This window comes from Pelobates fuscus, chromosome 4, assembly GCF_036172605.1.
Source record: "Pelobates fuscus isolate aPelFus1 chromosome 4, aPelFus1.pri, whole genome shotgun sequence".
Lineage (NCBI taxonomy): Eukaryota > Metazoa > Chordata > Amphibia > Anura > Pelobatidae > Pelobates > Pelobates fuscus.
This window is the reverse complement of record NC_086320.1, coordinates 207,677,336-207,700,136: the sequence shown is the minus strand read 5'-3', so window position 1 is coordinate 207,700,136 and position 22,801 is coordinate 207,677,336. Positions and strand designations below refer to the sequence as shown.

Genomic DNA, 22,801 nt, shown 5'->3' with positions numbered 1-22,801 from the left:
TGGAGGTTCTTGGAGGACAACCATACCCTATCACCCGGAACAAAATAAGGGGCCGCAACCCTACGGCGATCAGCAAACTTCTTCTGAGCAGCTGCTGAACGAGACAGCGCAACATGGACCTGATCCCACATCTTCCGCAAAGAGGCGAGGTGCTGGTCCAAGGCGGGCATTCCCTTGTCGGAGAACGCACCGGGAAGGACAGAAGGCCGAAACCCATAAGCAACCTCAAAAGGACTTAAGCCAGTAGACGAGTGAGACACCGTATTCCTGGCAAATTCAGCCCACGGAAGGAGGCGGGACCAGTCGTCTTGGTGCGCATTAGTGAAGCAGCGCAAATACAATTCCACAGACTGATTAGCACGTTCGGCCACACCATTAGATTGCGGGTGATAGGAGGAAGTGAACGACAAGGAGACCCCCATCTCAGCACAAAAGCCCCTCCAAAACCGAGAGACAAATTGAGGACCCCTGTCAGATACAATATCCTGAGGTACCCAATGCAAGCGGAACACTTCTTTGGCAAACACCTGAGCTAGCCGAACTGCAGAAGGCAGTTTCTTAAGCGGAATAAAGTGCGCCATTTTAGAGAACCTATCCGTCACAGTCAATATCACTGTCTGACCATCAGATAGAGGAAGGTCTACAATGAAATCCATGGATAAGTGGGTCCACGGTTTCTTGGGTATGGATAGAGGCATCAGTAGACCCTGGAGTCTCACATTAGGGGACTTACACTGTGTACAGACCCGACAAGCCTGTACAAAATCCACTACGTCTCGCTTAAGTGAAGGCCACCAGAACTGTTGAAGGAGGCCCTTATAGGTTTTGGTAACCCCCGGATGACCAGCAGTTTTGGCGGTGTGAAATAAAGTCAACAACTTTTTTCTGTCATTTGCTTTAACGTATAGTTTACCAACCGGCGTCTCAGGGGGTGCTTGGGTTTGGTATGTCTTAATACTATCAAGGAAAGGAGACAAAACAACCAAACGGTAGCAGCTATTATCTGAGACGCAGGTACTATAGGTTCAGGAGTCGGGTTAACAAATTCTAATGGTTCATGCTGTCGAGAGATAGCGTCTGCTTTGGCATTACGGCAACCAGGTCTATAGGTGATCACGTATTGGAAGCGTGAGAGAAATAGAGACCATCTAGCCTGTCGGGCAGATAACCTTCTAGCATCCGCTATATAGGAGAGGTTCTTATGGTCTGTTATAACCATAATTTTGTGTCTAGAACCCTCTAATAAGTACCTCCATTCCTTAAAAGCTAACACAATGGCTAAAAGTTCCCTGTTACCAACATTGTAATTCCTTTCCGGATCAGACAACCTTTTAGAAAAATAACAACAGGGATGGAGAGGTTCGTCATACGACAACCTCTGTGACAGTACTGCTCCCACACCCGACTCAGAAGCGTCTACTTCCATAACAAAGGGAAGAGAAGGATTAGGGTGGTGCAGCACTGGAGCAGAGGCAAATGCTTTCTTGAGAGTTTCGAAGGCCTTAAGGGCTTCAGGAGCCCAAACCCTAGGGTGTAGACCTTTTTTAGTCAGCTTCGTTATAGGAGAGATAAGTGGTGAAAAGTTTTTTATAAATTTCCTATAATAGTTGGCAAATCCTATGAAACGCTGGATAGCCTTCAGTCCTTGGGGAAGTGGCCAAGACAGTATGGCTTCCAATTTAGCAGGATCCATACTGAAACCCTGTTCAGTAATTATATAACCTAGGAATTGCACAGAGGTCTGATCGAATAAACATTTTTCTACCTTACAGTAGAGTCCGTTCTGTAATAACCTTTTGAGCACCATCCTAACATGGATATGGTGTGACTTCAAATCAGGAGAATACACAAGTATGTCGTCAAGGTACACCACGGCACAGACATGCAATAGATCCCTAAGGACATCGTTTATGAGGTCCTGAAACACAGCAGGAGCATTACACAGTCCAAAAGGCATGACCAGATATTCGTAATGCCCACTGCGTGTGTTGAACGCTGTCTTCCACTCGTCATTCTCCTTTATACGGACAAGGTTATAAGCCCCCCTGAGGTCTAATTTAGTGACCATATTGTAGCAACACAACATCATCTGCCCTTGGCCACGCTTCGAGAAATTGGGCCATTGCCAAACTATACATAGTAGGTGAATTCTGGGCACCTCGTGGCAACACTGTCCAGGTGTATTGTTTGTGCTTGTGTGTGAATGCAAAAAGGTATTGGCTGTCTGGGTGCAAAGGTACAGAAAAGAAAGCATTTGCCAAGTCAATGACAGTAAACACAGTAGAGGAGGGTGGAATCTGGTAAGAAAGTGTATAGGGATTGGGAACATTCAGGATGATTAGTTCAGTAACTGCATTTACTGCCCTGAGATCTTGCACCATATGGTAAAACACTGCTTTTCCCTTCTCTACTTTCTTTTTGATGGGATACAATGGGGTATTACATGTGGAGGCAGTTGGGACAATAATACCTGCCTGTAGCAATTCATGTATAGATTGTGAAATGGCATCATCTTGAGCTGGGCTAAGAGGATACTGTTTCTGACAGGGAGGGATGGCTCTTGGCAGGAGATTCAATTTGAAAATGGTTTGGAAATAGCAAAGTGCTACTTGTACTTATAGCCCTATAACTTTCCAAAATAGCTAAGAACATGTTAACATTGAGCATTTCTAAACTCAGGACAAAATTGAAGATGAGACCATGTATTGAGACTGTACTGTGTGATCATCTCTAGATTGCAGCTCTGTGTAAGCCATCACAGTGATCCTTGCTGTGTGGGATAGTTATGAATATCTCCTTATTGTGCCCATTTATATGAGTTATTTCTCTGTATATTACTTTGCTCCACATGTATGGGTATCTCTGTGTATTGTATATGCATGTTTGTATTGTGCCAGGTTTGTATATCTCTATTTGTTTCTCAGCTCTGTTTGTTGTGTGGGTATCTCTGTATTGTACTCAGCTCTTTGTATTTTATAGTTATCTTTATGTTGTGCCCAGGTTATTTTATTGTATGAGCATCTCTGTATTACACTCAGCCCCCTGTATTGTATGAGTATGTCTATACTGTATGGGGAGGAGTCTAGCGCACCACCATCTTAAAACTGTACCAACCATCACTGAGGGACAGTCCCTATTTTGGGCCAAAATATCTTTAACGGCATTGCAGGTTAATAAGACACTGTATAACCTTTATACCAAATGCATCCGAATGTATATCACACCACTGCTATATCTCTGCTATTCATGATGTCTGATGTAAGCTATCTTGCTCTGTTATCCATTGCACTTATTTCCTGTACAACATGGCACCTTGTATTTGTTTTATGACCATACAATATGCCTCTTGATTTTTTACCAAGACAAAATAAGGAATGTTAAACAAAACACACACAAAAAAACAATAAATGTGTTTAGAAATCAGTCTATGTAAATAATATGCATTGTTATTGTTCTAAATGCTATTTTAATTGCATAAATCGCATATTAATCAGCAACCTGAATTTTATCAGAACATCCTGCTCCTGTCCCTCCTCCCCAAGCTGGCTTCTTCAATAGCGTCCTTGAAATGGGATATATACGCGGTGATGTTAGATCGCAGGTCGTCGAGCATACATTTGAGCAGTCCCACTGTAATCGTATCCTGGTCTTCAACCAAGGCAGGTTTGGCATCCAATGGTGATCAAAATGCAGCCGCCTCTCCTGGAACAGATATATCCTACATAGAGAATGAGGACCTGTCTTCATGCTATGCCACATTGAACCTCGAATCGTTGTGCGAGCTGAGCTTCTAAATCATGAATTTTGGAGTAAGAAACAAACATGTTGAAGTAACTTATATGTTTAAGGGACACTATAGTCACTAAAACAACTACAGCTTTATGTATTTGTTCTATTGAGTATAGACAGTCCATGCATGCATGTTAATGTAAAACCTGCCTTTTCAGAGAACTTTCCCCATAGAGATGCAATGATTCAATGCATCTCTATTAGTAGATGCTAATTGGTTAGGGCAGTGCTTGGCTGAGATTATCAGAATAGATCTTAGTCAATACAATTATTTCCTATGGGAAAGCATTGTGATTGGCTGAGATCATCACTTCTGATGAAGTCAGCCAAGGAGGTGTGGCAGGGCCAGATGCGAGGAGCCCTGCCCAGTGCTGGAAAAACACGAGTAAATCATCTTTGTAACCTAAGGTAAGGGGAGCCGACCACCTAAACAGTGGGCTTAGAACTATAGTGTCAGGAATACACATTTGTGTTCCTGACATTATAGTGTCCATTTAAATGGTGCTGAGTTAGAGAACTTGAAATGAAATGTTCTTGGGAACATTTATAGATAAGCTAGGCAACATTGTGCAATGCCAGTCTGCCGTTGCAAAGGTTAGTAAGGTGCTCTTATGTGATCAAAGTATAATGTTGTTTTGTTATAAATCAATGGTAATACCCCCATCTTGAATATGTGGAGCACTTTTGGGCACCATTTTTAAAGAAAGATATTGCAGAAGAAAAAGAGCTACAAAATTAAAAAGGGGATGGAAAATAATTATGAAGAAAGGCTAGAAAAACTGCATTTGTTTACTTTAGAATTGAAAAAAAAACAACAACTCCATTTAAGATAGTCATATACAAACCAGTAGGTGCTATCCCTCCCCTCCCCCTCCCCCACCCGATCATGGCATAATTGGCCACTGCTTCAAATTGGGGGTGTTATTTTTATTTTATGCCTCATTTTGGATCAACAGCATACAAAGATGTGTTTTAAAAATGTAACTATGGACTTGAGTCCTTTTTAAAACTAGATTACTATGTAATATACATGCTATATAACTTTTTTTTTACTTACTTGTAATTCACCTGTGATAGGGTCTTCTTGAGACCTCTTTGCTACACCGTCAGGAGAGGAAGTGAAGTACTTAAAGTGGTTTGGAATGCTACATTTAGAATTATGGATGGTCCTGTACTCTTCGGCAGTGAATTCTGTACTGCACGACAGCCCTATTCAGGTGCCAGCATGATGAGGGTTTCACATCACCCCTACCTGCAACATCTTAAATATCAACAATATTCATGCAAAGTATAGTCCCAGAATTTGCTAGCAGAAAGGAAGCATTAACACATCTTTCACTTTTAAGATATTTTAAAAAAAATAAAATCGAGGTGGCAGGACATGACATCCAAATGACGTCACTAGTGATGTACATACTACCTGTCAGCCCGCCTCACATGCCAGGCGGCTCATAAAGAAAGATCTGCTAAAGTGCCCTCATAAGTTCTGTGGTTGTTTATGTACACAGTGGCAGATGGTCTACCTCAGAAATGTTGACAGGCTCCTAAAACCAAATGAGGTATCTAAAGATCTTATATATGCTATACTTTAAGGTGCTGCTATTTGTTATAATACTTTACCTGTCAAGCAACATCTAACAGGACTTTGTTTTTACAATCCTTATTGACCTTTCAATTGCTTGATCAGCATTTGCTCCTTTTGCTCCATCTCATCTTTAGAATGCATGATGAGCTGTTGTGCTGATGTTCTCTCTCACTGCCTTATGCTTGTGTGTGAATTCAGTGAATAATATAAATGTACAGTGGTTCTAAATCAAAAGATACAATGAACATGTATTGCCTATATATTGCAAGGTGCTTCCCCTAAAATTACTGTGGTGGACTGCCTGGTACCCAGACAGGTTGCCTCCACCAAACACGCTCCCTAACTTTCACCGGGACACCAGCAGCGCTTCAGCCCCTAGCCGCCACAGTTTGGCCAGGGTCTCACCGTCGCTTCCCACCATGGAACCAGGGTCCTGGATACAGCTTCAAGTGATTAAGCTCTCCTGCGGAGAGTATTGCTGGTCCACCCAAAGATAAGTACCGCTTAGTTCTCATGCCAAAATTAGTGCCATAGCGGTCGAAGCTACGCAACGCTGAAGACCGTCCGTGGGTTGATTCGTGCGAACTGACACCAAGGAGCAAGAGTTCGGTTAAATCCAGAGAAGGGAAAGTGCCGAACCAGGGGCACTGAGGGAAAGCAGCTTGGGGAGGCCGGGCAGGTTAAGTCCCGAACGGGGTCTTTGGATACGGCCCATAGTCCTTGGGCAGGAGGCTAGCTAGCAGGCTACTCCAGGAGCTCGTGGCATTGGCACATTTGCCACAATTACCTTTGTAATCTGGCTGGAAATGAAAAGGTTTTGCTCCTAAGATTACATTTACAGTCTGGCTCTCAATTTTGGCTACAGTCTACTGTTCGGTTTCCGTATTTTTATCATTGTTGCTGAATTGTCTTGTCCTAACTTCACCATCTACTGTGACCTAGTTACCAACTAACCTGCTCACCAGACCTGGTTTTGCCTTGTGGCAGGTATCTAGTAACCCAATTATACATAGTGAATGCATCAGTTATGAGCTCAACAATAGTGTCACCAAAGGATTATGCATTTATCCCAACTACGAAGGTGGTTGTTACAGTGAAGTTTGCAGTGGTGTGCTACACTCCCACACTGAGGTTGCAGTCAACCATGTCTAAAAGCTACAGATTAAACCATCTCACAAAAACATGTTCTCATTGTGTAATCTTAAATTTCACATAACCAAAAAATTAAACATTACAAACACTTATTTACACAAAATACAACTCGAACAATAATATTTCACTCTTTATTGACAGTTACACCTTTTAACAAGGTACAAGCAGTGAATCTTTGGAGCATCTCTATACCCCCAAGTACAGGATGACTTTAAAAAAAAGGAATTGTATCAAATAAGAAGCCAGGATAAAAAAAAAATATACAGCAGTATCGTACAGCCATGGATTCTAGTTTAAAGAAGCAGGAAAATAAGCAAATCATTTCAATTACTAATGTTGATTGAAAATTTACTTTTGATCTTTAATATTTATTGTACATGGATTGCAAAAAGTCTACGACATGTAACCAACTGATCAGATGTATTTTTCATTGCTGAAAGCCAGTAATGTTAATTGTAAGTCCATAACATTAATGATGAGGAGACGGATGACCTGAAGATTGGATGGCATAGTTTGGCATTACCATCTTGAACAGATGTGAGAGATGTGGTGAACCTTGTTGGACTCACCATAACATTAATAAGGGTGCAAGTCTGAGAGGCCCCTTATCATAAAGAGAAGGCACTACATTGATGTCCAGCAACAATTTTCTATGCAAACATGCACTGGTGGTAACATCTCCTGCAGCCAGATGTAAAGCCCATGGTTAAGAGGTATAGAAATCTGCTCCAAAAAGTTACACAAAATAATTCACCCCAGGACAACATATCAGAATGTAGTGACTCACGCGGAGTTAAAAAATGGAATTCAGGGTTTAGATTTTTTGTTTATGTAGATTATTCAAAAGGGACATTTGTTAAATAAATTTAAAGGGGGGAAAAAACAGAATACGTAGACTCCAGCAATTGAAAATGTGCCTTTATGTAGCAGGAATCTGTGGAAGTCCGAATTCATCCACCAACACACCATCCTAAAGAAGAGAAACAATCAATATATAGAAATATTCTTCAAATATCAGTACAGTGTACAATAGCCTCAATTCTAGAGATATTTCACAATGAGGAAATAAACAACATATGTACCACATTTAATGCATGAATGAGTTAGCACATACATGCAATTTTTGGCTTTGCATTTTTATCCTTTTGCAAGCTGGGTTGATTCAAGTATAAGTCATCCAATCAGCAATTGTTTTTCGTAGTTATTACAAAAGTCTACCATAACATTTAAAACGGACAGTAGGGATCTTAACTAGATTCCACGTTTAAGATAAGAATCACCAAGCATCAACATCTATTCACAGATAGATTGTCTTAGTTGTAAGTTGTGCAAGGCAAAAGACAAAGTGTCTTATAATATTTTACTTGAATCCAGTAGCAACATTCCCCTGGTCAAAAGGAGACACAAAGCAGCTATATTAACAAAGTAAAGCTACTTTGGTTTGCATGTTAAATACTACAATACAAGCAAGAAAACTGAATATACATTCGATCTCCTAGAACTAAATTTTTAGAGCCAACTTCTTATTTTATTTTTTTATAATTGCTTTTGCCCTGTCTAACAAATTGATTTAAGAGGTTGTAGAGTTCTTTTAACCCCTTAAGGACCAAACTTCTGGAATAAAAGGGAATCATGACATGTCACACATGTCATGTGTCCTTAAGGGGTTAAACAGAACTAAAACACATTTGTAAAAATATATATTCCTTCCCATTAAACAGTAGGAAAGGTATTTTAGATCATCCCATTGCAAGATAACACAGTGAAGGAGTTGAAGCATGCGCGGGATAGGCATAAGGCTATCCTACCTATAAGATAAGGCTAGAACTAATGCAAGTATTTAGAAAATTGGACAGACTAGATGGGCCGAATGGTTCTTATCTGCCGTCACATTCTATGTAACTCTACTATGACATTGAATCATGAGAAGTCTGGCTTTATAAAAAAAAAAAAGGAATTAGGGCATCTATTTTAATCCTATTCTTAAAGAGTGTGAAATCTATTTAGTCTGCCCCATATAATTCAGCATCCAAACCTAGTAAACTTTTGATTAAAAGAGAAAGATCAAGATATCTGCACCTCAAAACTCCGATAGAAATAGCACCACTGTGGATAAGATCAATATAACGTAAAATGGTAAACGATAAATCTACCTTGTTTTTCGAGTCACTGGGTACACCTTCTGGAATGGCTGGTGCTGAAGCGGCTTCATCTAAATAGGAGCTGTCATCATCCGCCAACAGCTCATCTCCTAGTGCATCAAGCTCTGTTTTCAAATATACGCAAAATTATTGTATGTACAACATACAGGACAAAGGGTGAGAATGGTCTTACTAAGCTCACCATCAGCTGTCTAATTGGTTACATTGTCAAACGTCATTGTATGAATCTTTAGAGGGAATCCAAAAAAGACCATAAACAAAAAGCAAAATAAATTTTCCAAGCAAATGTAATTTGTTTATTGACTACATTTTCCATAAATTTTGATAATGAGTTCAAAAGCTATGCAGCAATGACTAAATACAAACCATTTTTATGGTTGTATGTTGAATATGTTAAATCCTATATAGACAAGCGAAACACATTTTTCCACGATATCATTCCATTGACCTTTATTATATAGTTATAGAACAATCATAAATCAAATTGACTTTTGACCAGTAAAACAATAAACCAATACAGTCTTAAAGCAGAACTGGCACCATCTGGGGACTTTGCATAATTTGCAAATCCCCCAGATGATGATGAAGTGTATCTTCTTCAGTCAGCTCTGACTTCACTGCTATGCACGAGAGTACAGAATTGAGGTCTACGGAGGATCCCGCGAGATCCTCCATAGACTTGTCACTGCTGTCAGGATTAACAGTTATACCCCATCTAGAGTCAAAAAGGTGAGGCAAAGGAGAAATACAGAGATAATGTAGTCCCTAATTTGTCTCTGTATATCTCTTGATTGAATTGGAATTATAGTGAAATTCCAACACAGTTCAAAAGGAGTAGTTCTGCTTTGAAAGGTTATGCCCATTTCTATTCAGTTAATCAATGATGATATTGTCTACATTATAATTTCTTTGTTTGTGACTGCTTTATTTGTTATTGTGGCAAGCTTACCAGCCTCAAGGTCATCTTCATCAATTTCTGGTGTTCCGTAGCTACGGCTAAGTGCTTCCTGGATTTCACTTGCATCTTCCATCATATCTTCTAACTGATCTTGCAAATCCTGGCAAACCAATAACAATTACATTGGTAAAACTGCAGTAACAGTATTGTAAGTTAGCATTCGTGTCACATTAACAGTTTAACTATTTCACTGCTACTGCATTTTCCGCTAACTAGAACCTAAAAGCAATTTTTGAGATGTTTGATCAACACTACATTCATACGATGGCATAAAAAGCAGCAAGGCACTGCTAATGCATATTACAGAAATAAGACTTAAAAACCTCTAAAAACTAAGTTGTGTAAATATAAATCTTCATGGTTTGTATGGCTTATGATGTCAAGATACAATGTATTATCTTTGGAAAAAAATAAATATCCACATGCAAAGTATAAAACAGTTCTAAAGCATCCCCTTATAGAGATTTGCTCAACTGGTTTACACGTCTTTTTTCTACACTGTACCTCTGCTCAACGTGAAAAAATGCTATAGGTTAAGATTTAGAATACATCAGAAAGCTGATCTTGGAATCAAAACACTGCAATCTCAAAATTGTATATTTCTCTCACACATTTTACCACAATCGTAATTCGCTAGATGCAATATTTCACCCAGATGAGCACATTTCTCTCCTTTTGGCATTTTTTTTTGCAGAATTAATATCTCAAGAGAACTGCAGCAGCAGTACAAAGTCAGAATGTAGCATAGGGAGAAAATCAGCCTTTGTTGTATGTGAAGATGAAGGGCAAGGACATCAAACAACATGGGACTGTTTCTGACAAGTTATCATGAAAAGTGAAATTCTAATTTTATAGATGGTGGAATAAATAAATAAATATATATATATATATATATATATATATATATATATAAATAAATAAATTTTTCCTTTTTTTATATTTTTTTCCTTTATTGGTTACTTGTTCTTGATATATACGAAGCTCTATTTTTGCCACGATATTAATGAACTTTTGCTGAGCAGACAACACTTTGTAGCACCCTACAGAGACATGGGGCAAATACACAGATAATTAGCCCACTCAGAGGGCTCCAACCCACCTAATAATCGTTTTTCCTTCGACAAGCCACAACTGCAAGCCCAACTTTAGATGGTACCTGGGATGCCATTAAGGCTCCAGCAATTTGGAAATCTCCCAAGATGAAGAGAGACCTAATGCCTCACGGGCCCCAAGCAGGATGAACCGGAAGACAGACTAAAACACAGATACTTCTCCATCCACTAAAGGGAACATTAATAATGCTCCTACTCGTCCTATGTGAGGTCTGGAAAGCAGACCTTGCTGGGGTTTATGCTGACGCATTAATCATGTTGAATCCCTAGAGAGAGAGGTAAAAAGATGGCCGGCTAAAAGAAACCCAATCTCAGGTGGAATCTCTTACCAAACATTTCCAGTGACTTACCCACACTCCGGCTTCACTTTAGACATGGCACTGCTGGAGAAATGGTGGGCCCGGAGGTATTGCTGGACTTTGCAAATAGTGTGATACTGGCATTGGAGGAGAGAGGGGATGGTGGATCTTTGTCAATAATGTCAGTGTTCCACATTAGGAAGCCCCAACCGCCCCTGCAGATGCACCCAAGGATATAATTGCTGTCACTCTGAACATTTATGTAAAAACATCTGTTAAGGCCCTCTCCAGAAACTACCTCAATGTCACTGTAGAAAACAGTTCTATTAAGGTTTTTAATGACCTACAGTTCTCTGTGCTGAGATAGAAGCATGGTTCATGCCAGTCACCAAGCTACTGAAGGAACACAACATCAGGTAGCAGTGTGGAGCATCCGGAACTCTAGTGATGCCAGACTAGGACAATGTGCTGACCTCCGTCGTCTACGGAGGACCCAGTGGATCTCCTTTGTACTCCACAGTTGTTGGCTAAATCGCCCTTGGTGCCAGGATGAGTCGCAACCAATAACAACCCAAGTTTAGAACTGGAAGAAAGGTCCCGAGCAGAGAAGGACGTTCCCTGCAATTGTAGGATCATTCGTAGGACACCTTATTACGATGAGAGGATCTCAAGTTTCCAACGGTTCATGTATAGTCTATAATCACTTTCTGCATTAGTTTATGCTGCATTTTATTATAATTATATAAGAAAATTATATATATTTATAATTGGAGAGAGACAGAATATCTCATAAGTATATGTCTCCACTGAAAGATGAAATGTAAGTTAATTGGTAAATGCAGAACACAACATACCTCAATTTGATCAATTTTAACTTGTTTGTAAGCTTTCTTCATTTCTTTAGCACCAATCTTCATTGCATCTACCTGTAACGGTAAAAAAAAAAAAAAAATCAGCACTTCAATCTAGAAGTTTGAGAGAAAAGAAAGCTGTGGAAGCCAATTTGACATTACCGTGGTTTTTGTGTCTTTTAGTGTCTGTATGGTATAGTTTGCTTGCTCCATGTTAAACGACTGCTGGTTAAGATTATCTCTCTGTTGTTCATACCTGAAATACATAAATATTTTACAGATTAAATTACAGCTCATGTTATATAACACCTAGGATTAAAATTTCAAGTTCAAATTCAGCCCTATTGAGTACAAATTCACCCTTGTTGAGTGTGCCACGAACCCTTCAGGTTGACAATGGCAAGTAACATTTACCGTATATACTCGTCTATAAGTCAAGCGCAGTTTATTGACCAACAATTGTGAAATATGCCATGACTCATGGATAAGTCGAGGGTATGTGCTCCCTTATTTGTATCTTGTTTCTTTCATTTCCGCCCTGCATTCAAATGGAATTGTTCCCCTCCTGTTCGGTTATCGAACAGACTCTGTGTGGTCCCCCTTGTTAACACCTCGTAATCACCGACCACCCCTGGCTGTTAACCACAAACAAGCATTCACTGGGTGGCCGCCATTTGTATATACGAACGCAGGCAGCGGTACATGGTCGTCGATGGCATGGATCTCTGCCGGCAACGCAAGCCAGCAAACCCCGCTGAAACTTGTACCCCTGCCCGTTCGACTTCCCGACCAGCTAGGAGAACGGCATTCGAGAGTCGACATTCAATGTACAAAATTCTACTGACCCTTGGATAAGTCGACTCGTTTTAAAATGAAGTTTATGACTAATATTTCTCAACTTATACACGAGTATATATAAGGTAGGTCTGGCAAGTAGCATAGGACTTGGCATTTATTTTGAGTCCTGTAACACATACAAAATTAGTCTATGAAATCATCTCACGCGATACACACCCAACAGCATCATTGTCCGCAAATGATCCTGGGTTAATTATCCTAAGACTCTTAAAGGGAACCCTAGCTAAAAGAAAAGCTTTTGCTTTTTGTAGGTTTACATGCAATAATTCCATGTAGTTAGTACAGAGATACTAACATAAGTTCTGTGTTTAGAATGTTCAGTGATATCTTGTACATTCTGATCGCAACTACCTGAAGATATCTATAGCACAGTAAGACCAATCAATAAACTAAATAAGCATTCATATGACTATGTTAATAACAGTGATAACATAGCATGGCAGTGTTCAACTGAAATACAAAAAAACTAAAATATACGAATGGCATTATCTGCTGCATTTCCAAAGTGATTATTAACATAGTTAATGTCACAGCTTGAGAGGTGGTGTTACCATGTCATTCAATCCCTGTCACTATTACTGGTTAAAAGATCTACTAATGTATTAGATGAAAACTCCGATTTCATTTCTTTTGTTTGATAAAATGCTACAAAGAATTAAAAAAGACATGCAGCTCATTGTAGAACTGATGAAAATGGAAGAAAACCTCTTGCCTGATTTAGAGGGAAGTTGGATTGAGGAGGGAGGTGTTCCTCCCCCATATTCTAAATGTGCCAGATTCTATTGAAATCGGTTTTTAGACAGTCGCAAATCTAACAGACGCTACAAACATTAAACACTTTAATACCAATGACTTAGCAGAATTTTCATGTAAATGGACCCAATTGAAAGGATATTCTAAACAACATAACCACTATGGCTTCCTTTTCTGATACTACTAAGGAAATAATTTCCACTTCTGCATTAGTGATGTAAATTCCAGACATATTTGGCCACAATTCATTGGCTAAGAATGTCACCTGACAGGGGTGCAACTGATGTTACTATTGCAGAAGGGTCCCTGTGGAACCGGATAATTGTTAAACCGTCCAAAAGCATTTGACTGCTTACAACGTAAACAGTGGACTAATGACATCATAATTACTACATAGTTCTGCAGTGGTCATGGTGACTAGACTGACCTTTTAACCCTCGCCCTGAAAAAGTATATTTACTTACATTCTTTTCTGTTTTAACACTCTCATTGCTTTTTGCTTGACCATGTTCTGAAAAGAGACAAAATGTAACATATTAATTAAGTTTATAATCATCTATAGTCAGCTGTAGATGCCCAGAAGCATATAAAATGATTTTGTTTAAAAACAAGATTTTTAAAAAGTTTTTTCTCTTCTAAATTTAAATTTGACATTATAAGATATCATGTAAGAATATCTACTCTGTAAAAAGCTTACTCAGCCCACACTGATAATGTGTAATGGACATTTTCATCCAAATCTGGACAGCATTGTTATTCTGAAAGCACTGTGCTGATCTGTCCCAGTACCTTCAGCCAATCACTGCTGTCTAGGATGGACAAAATGCATTAATGTATACGTGAGATTATCAATACAGCTGAAGGAGTAGTGTTCGCTGCCAAGAGTCTGGTTGTTGTTTTTTTTTTTTTGTTTTTTTTTTTTACCAAACTGCTTCTAAATGTTTAAAAAAAAAAACAAAAAAAAAAAACTAAATGTTATAATAGCAAAAAGAATCTCGGGCAAAAGTGTCACACAGGGAGGCAAAGTCAAATGACAGACTGACGGTTCCCGGAAATAGAGTACTAGGTTGGCGTTTTGATACACCTGCAAAGTGTGATAATGGGAACCCAGCTAGGAACTCCAGTAAGCTTTTCTGTATGTTATTTTACCTTAATAAATTGTTTTTGTACTGCATTATTCGGTTTTTCTGTTTTGGTGTCTCCCTATCAAGAGTTATTATTATTATTGCGATTTATAAAGCGCCAACAGATTCCGCAGCGCTGTACAATTAGTGGAAAAACGTACAATATACGAGGTAAGAGAGCCCTGCCCGTAAGCTGATATCTAGCCATTGGAGTTCTTTTATACAAAGTGCTTGGCTAGATGGCCCGTGAGCTTACAATCTAAAGGATACCATGGGGATTTGAGACAAGATGTAGCAGGGGAAGTTTGGAGGTGATGGCTGAACAAGTTAACAGAGAAACAGCTATTGGTAAAATACAAAGGGAATGAAGAGGTAATTGGGTGAGAATCTCAAACAGCTGGAAAAGCATGCTATATATTTAGGGGGAGGGTGGGGAGAAAAAAATGCAGTCTTTCACTGAGTTGAGTGAGGCCTGAAGAACAGAGAATGGGATTGAACAGTTATATGGAGGGCCTGAGAGTGGTAGGTGTTTCACTGCAGGATGTAAAATGCAGTCTTTCACTGAGTTGAGTGAGGCCTGAGAGTGGTAGGTGTTTCACTGCAGGATGGAAAATGCAGTCATGAAAGTGTGTGACAGTTTTTTTACAGTGTTGGACATTTCACTCTCCAGTGAAGCCATTTATAACCAAAGTCTGGGAAATGTGAGTGTGTGTATAACACACACACATATATATATATATACATACACACACACACACATATATGTGTGTGTGTGTGTGTAAGAATCCTAGGTGTTTTATGACATTAATTAAGCCTTTCAATTTTATATATGTATGTGTGTGTGTGTGTGTGTGTGTGTGAGTCATATTTGAAAGGTGTGCTTCAGTTAAGAACAACAGGTTTGGTAATCACAAACCAACACCCACTTACTCAGCAGTACGATATGTTTCAGTCACCTGACAAGTTATAAGCTAGTCATTCATTCTCATATGTCATAGCAAGAAGAACAGGTAAGCAAACGCAGGTGACAAAAATCCATGGGATTCATTTAGAACATTGTATTTGGGATACAAATACTTGATGGATTACTACAACAACAAAGCAGTGTTTCAGTGGCTTTACTGCTACCAGTATGAATCCTCATCACACGGACAGAACCGCTCCAAGTCAATGACTCAGATAGTCTTTGTCCATAAAATTAAAATACAAAAATAAATAAAATAAAAAGTATATATAAAAAAAAAAAAAAAAAGTTACTTCTGGGGCTACAGCCATTAAATGAACCCTAAAGTGTCAGGAATGCAAACATGTATTCCTGACACTATAGCTTTAAGACTGCGGTTTAGGTTTCTGCTCCACCTGTCAGAAGCTTAAAAAGGTAAGTTTCCTCACTTCTTTTCCAGCACTGCACAGATCCAGGGCATAATCAAGCAGAATTATCTCAGCCAATACAATGCTTACCCATAGGAACACGCACACGCGTGGCAAAACGCTGCACCAATCAACAGCTCCTCATAGAGATGCATTGAATCAATGCATCTCTATGGGTAACATTCAGTGTCTTCATGGAGAGTCACGGGATGCAGAGAAACCAGCAGCTACAAGGGAGTCTCAGCTCTGAAAAAAAATATATTTCGATGGCAATATGAGAGGGGCTAATTAGAAGTTGGGACAGGGACACGATAGCATTCGGAATACAGGTTTGCATTGCTAATGCTATAGTGTTCCTTTAGGTGTTGGAAAACACACAAAGCCTAAATAACAGTCCCATGACCTTGCTGATGAGAAGACTGTCTCGTGGCAAGAGCAGGCAGACTGCTCTCTGTCTCGTGGCAAGAGCAGGCAGACTGCTCTCTGTCTCGTGGCAAGAGCAGGCAGACTGCTCTCTGTCTCGTGGCAAGAGCAGGCAGACTGCTCTCTGTCTCGTGGCAAGAGCAGGCAGACTGCTCTCTGTCTCGTGGCAAGAGCAGGCAGACTGCTCTCTGTCTCGTGGCAAGAGCAGGCAGACTGCTCTCTGTCTCGTGGCAAGAGCAGGCAGACTGCTCTCTGTCTCGTAGCAAGAGCAGGCAGACTGCTCTCTGTCTCGTAGCAAGAGCAGGCAGACTGCTCTCTGTCTCGTAGCAAGAGCAGGCAGACTGCTCTCTGTCTCGTAGCAAGAGCAGGCAGACTGCTCTCTGTCTCGTAGCAAGAGCAGGCAGACTGCTCTCTGTCTCGTAGCAAGAGCAGGCAGACTGCTCTCTGTCTCGTAGCAAGAGCAGGCAGACTGCTCTCTGTCTCGTAGCAAGAGCAGGCAGACTGCTCTCTGTCTCGTAGCAAGAGCAGGCAGACTGCTCTCTGTCTCGTAGCAAGAGCAGGCAGACTGCTCTCTGTCTCGTAGCAAGAGCAGGCAGACTGCTCTCTGTCTCATAGCAAGAGCAGGCAGACTGCTCTCTGTCTCATAGCAAGAGCAGGCAGACTGCTCTCTGTCTCATACTCACAAATGTGAGAATTGCAAGGAATTCACAGTGAATTCCAAATTTAATGGCAATACAGCCAAATTGGAAATAGATTTTTTTTTTCTAATTTGTCTATTTTGGCAAAATTTGAAATTTACTTTTAATTCACTCTGAATTCTCAGCAATTCACACTTTAGTGAATAACTCTGTTTAACTAATATCTTTTATCACTTACACCAGTGCTTTATCGTGGTGCAGTGGAGCATTCATCTACACACTCATTAACATTACATTTTATGGCTTTTCAAATGCCACTTTAGCATTGGCAGCAGATGCTATAACCTTATATTCATGTGACTGTATGGCAAATGATTTCTAGGGAGTGCACATTGCGCATATGTGCGGTCACTATAGACGATGCAAACTTTGTACATGTGCACTGAGCATTATAGGAGGATTCCAACACCTTTTCTGATTGCTGGAGACATCATTGGTGGAAGTATGGTGACCCGGAAAGAGAACTTCTTCAGTTAGTCTATTTTAGGATTGCTTTTTTTTCCTGTACAAATGTATTATTTGCTCAACAGTTTGTTGTAAATTTATTGATCAGCATTATAACTCGTTATCCAATTTCGTATAGGCCACATAGTTAGTAAAAAACAAAACAAAAACAACCAACCACAACAACAACAACAAAAAGTGAAGAAATACTCGAGACACCATAACACCATCAAAATTAAGTTTTCATGGTGTGATGAGGTCTTAGGCCCAACTTACACTCAGGGGTTAAACCATAAACTAACTGTTTAACCCCAAAGTCTTCAGCTCTGCCAAGCTATGTCCGTTTGAGTCCTAGACTTCAATCAAGAAGCCTCTATCAGGGTGCTGCTGAGAAGCCTGAAAGCACAAGGTGACTCTCCTTATAAGTAGCTCCTCATTTACAAAATATGAGTTGCCCATTCACAAAGAAGATACTTTGTACACAAAGTGGTCCTTTAAATGTTTACTCCAAGCATCATAACCACTACAGTGATGTTTTGAGGAGTACACTGGCTCCGCTCAACGACAATGGGGAAAACCGCTTAACAATGGCTTGCCCTCTTACCTGGGTCTTGTTAGACACCGGTCTGCTCTGAAGTAGGATTAATGACATTCAGCTTCTGCAATTCTGCAGAAGGGGGATGCCGTTCCTGCTCGCTCATTTATTGGCTGAAATATCAATTGACCTCTCTCAGCCAATGCATGACATTCTGTGCATAAATATATGCAGATAATGGACATTAGCCAGACCAAAACGTATTAACACTGCCAGAGGTGGAGTTACATCTGCAGCAGCAAGGGGGTTAAAGTTTGTCCAGTGTTTTTTTTTTTTTTTAATGAAACGCTGCACATAGGCACCATGGCCACTTCAAATCAACGAAGTAGTCATGGTTCCTGGAGTAACCCTTTAAAACTGGTAAGAAAAAGTAAATAATCATACAATAAATGAAGTATGGAGAGACTAATGATAAAGACTATAGCCACCTGGGTGCTAATCCTCACTGGTATTCCCTCAAATACCAATATAAATAGTAATCATATTAAGAAAGAGAAGGCACACCAAAAGTCACAATAATAACTAACCTGGTTTTAATAAACCAATATCAAATTCAGGCAAAAAATAACAGTAATAAATAAAGTGACACAAAATAGGCACAAATCATGAATCAAAAATCAATAAAGATTTACCAAGAGTTCTCACAAGCCTAATAGGGCAGAAACAGGAATCAAAAATAACCCCCTGACGTTTCGGCACCTCCTGGTTGCCTTTATCAAGGGTGTATTAGTAATGTTGATTTATGTATTGTGCCTATTTTGTGTCACTTTATTTATTACTGTTATTTTTTGCCTGCAATTGGTATTGGTTTATTAAAACCAGGTTAGTTATTATTGTGACTTTTGGTGTGCATTCTCTTTCTTATTAAGAAAAGTAAATAAACCAAAGCAACATAAATGACTTGGTACACCACCAGATTAACGAAACGCAAAAAAAAAAGTACCAAAAACTTTTCCATTCATGGAATATGTATTTTGCATAATAATAATAATAATAATAAAACAAAATAAAAAAATTAATACACAACAGTATTTATATAATTGATATAGATAAAGTCCATACCTTAGATGGTCCATCCCTCATCTTCTTCATTTGATCTTTGTACTTCACAAGTTCTGCATCAAGCCTTGATATTTTTTTGTCAATTGATTCTGCTCTGCTATCGACCTTAGGGGATGAACAGAAACCGGTTTTACAACTTAAAGAAACACCATGACAACATTATCAGATCTGTACTTAAATTCATGACAGAACATCTAACAATCTGATCTTCAGACATTTCAACTAATGTTTATAGAAAATACAGTACATCTATAGTGAAATGATTGCTGCCTTGAAGGATGCATCCTTTCGATATGGCCATAAATGAAGGGGCAATGTCATCAGGCCTTACATGATGGCAATCATTTTGCATTGTTTATTACAAAGTATTACAATGTGACCAGCTGGGGATCAGGCTGGGGGGGGGGATGGAAGCTGGGGATCAGGCTGGGGGGGGGGGAAGCTGGGGATCAGGCGGGGGGGGGGAAGCTGGGGATCAGGCGGGGGGGGGGGAAGCTGGGGATCAGGCTGGGGGGGGGGGAAGCTGGGGATCAGGCTGGGGGGGGGGGGAGCTGGGGATCAGGCTGGGGGGGGGGGAAGCTGGGGATCAGGCTGGGGGGGGGAGCTGGGGATCAGGCTGGGGATCAGGCTGGGGGGGGGAGCTGGGGATCAGGCTGGGGGGGGAGCTGGGGATCAGGCTGGGGGGGGAGCTGGGGATCAGGCTGGGGGGGGAAGCTGGGGATCAGGCTGGGGGGGGGGAGCTGGGGATCAGGCTGGGGGGGGGAGCTGGGGATCAGGCTGGGGGGGGGAGCTGGGGATCAGGCTGGGGGGGGAAGCTGGGGATCAGGCTGGGGGGGAAGCTGGGGATCAGGCTGGGGGGGGGGAAGCTGGGGATCAGGCTGGGGGGGGGGAAGCTGGGGATCAGGCTGGGGGGGGGAAGCTGGGGATCAGGCTGGGGGGGAAGCTGGGGATCAGGCTGGGGGGGGGGAAGCTGGGGATCAGGCTGGGGGGGGGGGAAGCTGGGGATCAGGCTGGGGGGGAAGCTGGGGATCAGGCTGGGGGGGAAGCTGGGGATCAGGCTGGGGGGGAAGCTGGGGATCAGGCTGGGGGGGAAGCTGGGGATCAGGCTGGGGGGGAAGCTGGGGATCAGGCTGGGGGGGGGAGCTGGGGATCAGGCTGGGGGGGGAGCTGGGGATCAGGCTGGGGGGGGAGCTGGGGATCAGGCTGGGGGGGGGAAGCTGGGGATCAGGCTGGGGGGGGGAAGCTGGGGATCAGGCTGGGGGGAGGAGCTGGGGATCAGCCTGGGGGGGGAGCTGGGGATCAGGCTGGGGGGGGGAGCTGGGGATCAGGCTGGGGGGGGGAGCTGGGGATCAGGCTGGGGGGGGGAGCTGGGGATCAGGCTGGGGGGGGAGCTGGGGATCAGGCTGGGGGGGGGAGCTGGGGAGCAGGCTGGGGGGGGAGCTGGGGAGCAGGCTGGGGGGGGAGCTGGGGAGGGGAGCTGGGGAGCAGGCTGGGGGGGAGCTGGGGAGCAGGCTGGGGGGGAGCTGGGGAGCAGGCTGGGGGGGGGAGCAGGCTGGGGGGGGGGAGCAGGCTGGGGGGGGGAGCAGGCTGGGGGGGGAGCAGGCTGGGGGGGGGAGCAGGCTGGGGGGGGGAGCAGGCTGGGGGGGGAGCAGGCTGGGGGGGGGAGCAGGCTGGGGGGGGGAGCAGGCTGGGGGGGGGGAGCAGGCTGGGGGGGGGGAGCAGGCTGGGGGGGGGGGGGGAGCAGGCTGGGGGGGGGGGAGCAGGGGATCGGCCGGTGCAGGCTTGGGAGGGGGGGATGCTGTAGCCCCGGATACAACGCTCAGTCGGTCTATTGTGCTGGGGGTCACTCACAGTGCCGATGACGTCTGTCAGGTTCGGTGGGGGCACTTTAGGTTTCGACTTCCCGAATAGCCTGTTCATTTTCCGGCAGTATCGGACTCGGTGTCGGTAAGCTGGTTCCGGTACAGTCGCAGCCCTCAATCAGTATATCACCGACCCGGAAGTACCGCACTGAAGCTGCGCTCTGGGCAGCCAATGACGTCACACCTTACCGCCCACTGACTGGCAAACCTAGAAGAATCCACGCCTACTTCCAAATGTCACATGACAGTCTGCTCTTTACGTCACTGGTGCTCTTACCCCTGTCTCATGATACAGCTGTCATGCAGTATGTGTGTGTACACAAAGGCTCTGTGTTAGAATGGAGCTTTGTGTAGAGTATCACCTCCCACACTGCTTTCATGTCACTGTAGGATAAGGTGTGCAAACCTATTGGAGTTTGTTTACCGATTTCCTCAAATATACATTTATTTTACATTTATACAATTCTGCCCTTCACTTAGCCAAGCAGACATACTTCTCTTATATATCTACCATTTCCTCCAACCCTAAATTACTTTTCTCTACTCATTCTACCACTAACCCGCACCAACCCCCTCTCTGCCATTAGTGTTCAAGACCTCGATGACTACTTCATAAAAAAACACATTTGATTCAGGCAATATCTTGACACAAGTGTGCAATATTCCTCTACCACCCATGACCAATCTCTTCACAGTTAATACATTCCCTGTCTCCTATCCTCACACTTTCTCTTATTCGAAGGCGGTGCAAGGATTTCTAGCTACACAGGTGAAGATGTATTTTGCTGCCCACCCTTCCCCCGTTCCTTACCCCCACCCCGTTCCTTCCCCCCAAACTGCATCTTCACCTGTGTGTCCCTTAATTACCTTCTTGAATTTCTTAACCCTTTTGTGTTTTTATCCTCTCTTTTGAATGTCCTACCCCCTTTACTATGCCTTATCCCCCATTTTCTGTCTGTGTGTCTCTTACACTTGCCATTTGTGCTTCTCTGACTCCCCAGCTCCTTTGTGTTTCTCTTACTTCACTCAGCCCCTTTGTGTGTATTTTTCTCCCCATCCCCATGTGTGTGTAACTATGTGCCAATATGTGTAACTGTGTGTCTGTGTATTTGCATGTATGTCAGGGTGTGTATCTGTATGTGTGTATACACTACAGACAAATGCACGCTTGCATTCAAACACCAACATTCAAATACACACATGCTCCATTCAATACCATGTTTATATTCAAACACACATACACTGCTGAGTGCTAAATACAGCCCTGCAAATTGTAGATCCCCAGCTAGCAAAGCATTCTGGGACTTACAACAGATTCAGAACTACATTTGGCCACTTTACACACACTGCATCCACTAAACACACACTGTGCATTGACTACACACACACAGAGACTCTGCATTCACTCTACACACATACAGCATCCTTGTGGGCAGATTCAAGGATGGCCCTGTGGGCGGACTCGTGAGTGGGCTCTGGGGGCCCAGACCTTGAACTTTGTCAGGGGCCCCAAAATTTCTGATGGCAGCCCTGTCCCCAAGCCTCTTTTGAGTGTCTCTTTCTCTCCTTTCCCATACTCTCTGTGTGTCTCTTGCTCTCTCCCAGACCCTTTCTGAGTCTCTTTCTCCCCTTCCCCATCCCCTCTGTGTGCTTCTTTCCCTAGCCCCTTTTGTGTATTTCTTTCCCCACTTCCTCACCCTTCT

At 42.3% G+C, this 22,801-nt stretch overlaps 1 protein-coding gene across 1 annotated transcript; it reads right to left on the bottom strand.

Annotated features, from left to right (window-relative positions):
• Nucleotides 1-6,643: 6,643 nt before the first annotated feature.
• On the bottom strand, nt 6,644-21,285 carry CHMP5 (charged multivesicular body protein 5). Its single transcript, XM_063451869.1, has 8 exons — nt 21,088-21,285; nt 19,237-19,341; nt 13,984-14,030; nt 12,071-12,164; nt 11,912-11,983; nt 9,638-9,746; nt 8,680-8,792; nt 6,644-7,496 (listed from the first exon to the last, which is right to left on the bottom strand). The coding sequence occupies exons 1-8, from the start codon at nt 21,154-21,156 to the stop codon at nt 7,446-7,448; spliced, it is 660 nt and encodes a 219-aa protein (XP_063307939.1). The 5' UTR covers nt 21,157-21,285; the 3' UTR covers nt 6,644-7,445.
• Nucleotides 21,286-22,801: the final 1,516 nt, after the last annotated feature.

Excerpts from the sequence above, each read along its gene's own strand:
- CHMP5 (XM_063451869.1), bottom strand. The coding sequence starts at position 21,156 with ATGAACAGGCTATTCGGGAAGTCGAAACCTAAAGTGCCCCCACCGAAC. Across the intron at positions 9,747-11,911 it reads TTAAAATTGATCAAATTGAG|GATTTGCAAGATCAGTTAGA; the intron begins GTATGTTGTGTT and ends TTGGTTTGCCAG. Across the intron at positions 8,793-9,637 it reads TGAAGATGACCTTGAGGCTG|AGCTTGATGCACTAGGAGAT; the intron begins GTAAGCTTGCCA and ends ATTTGAAAACAG.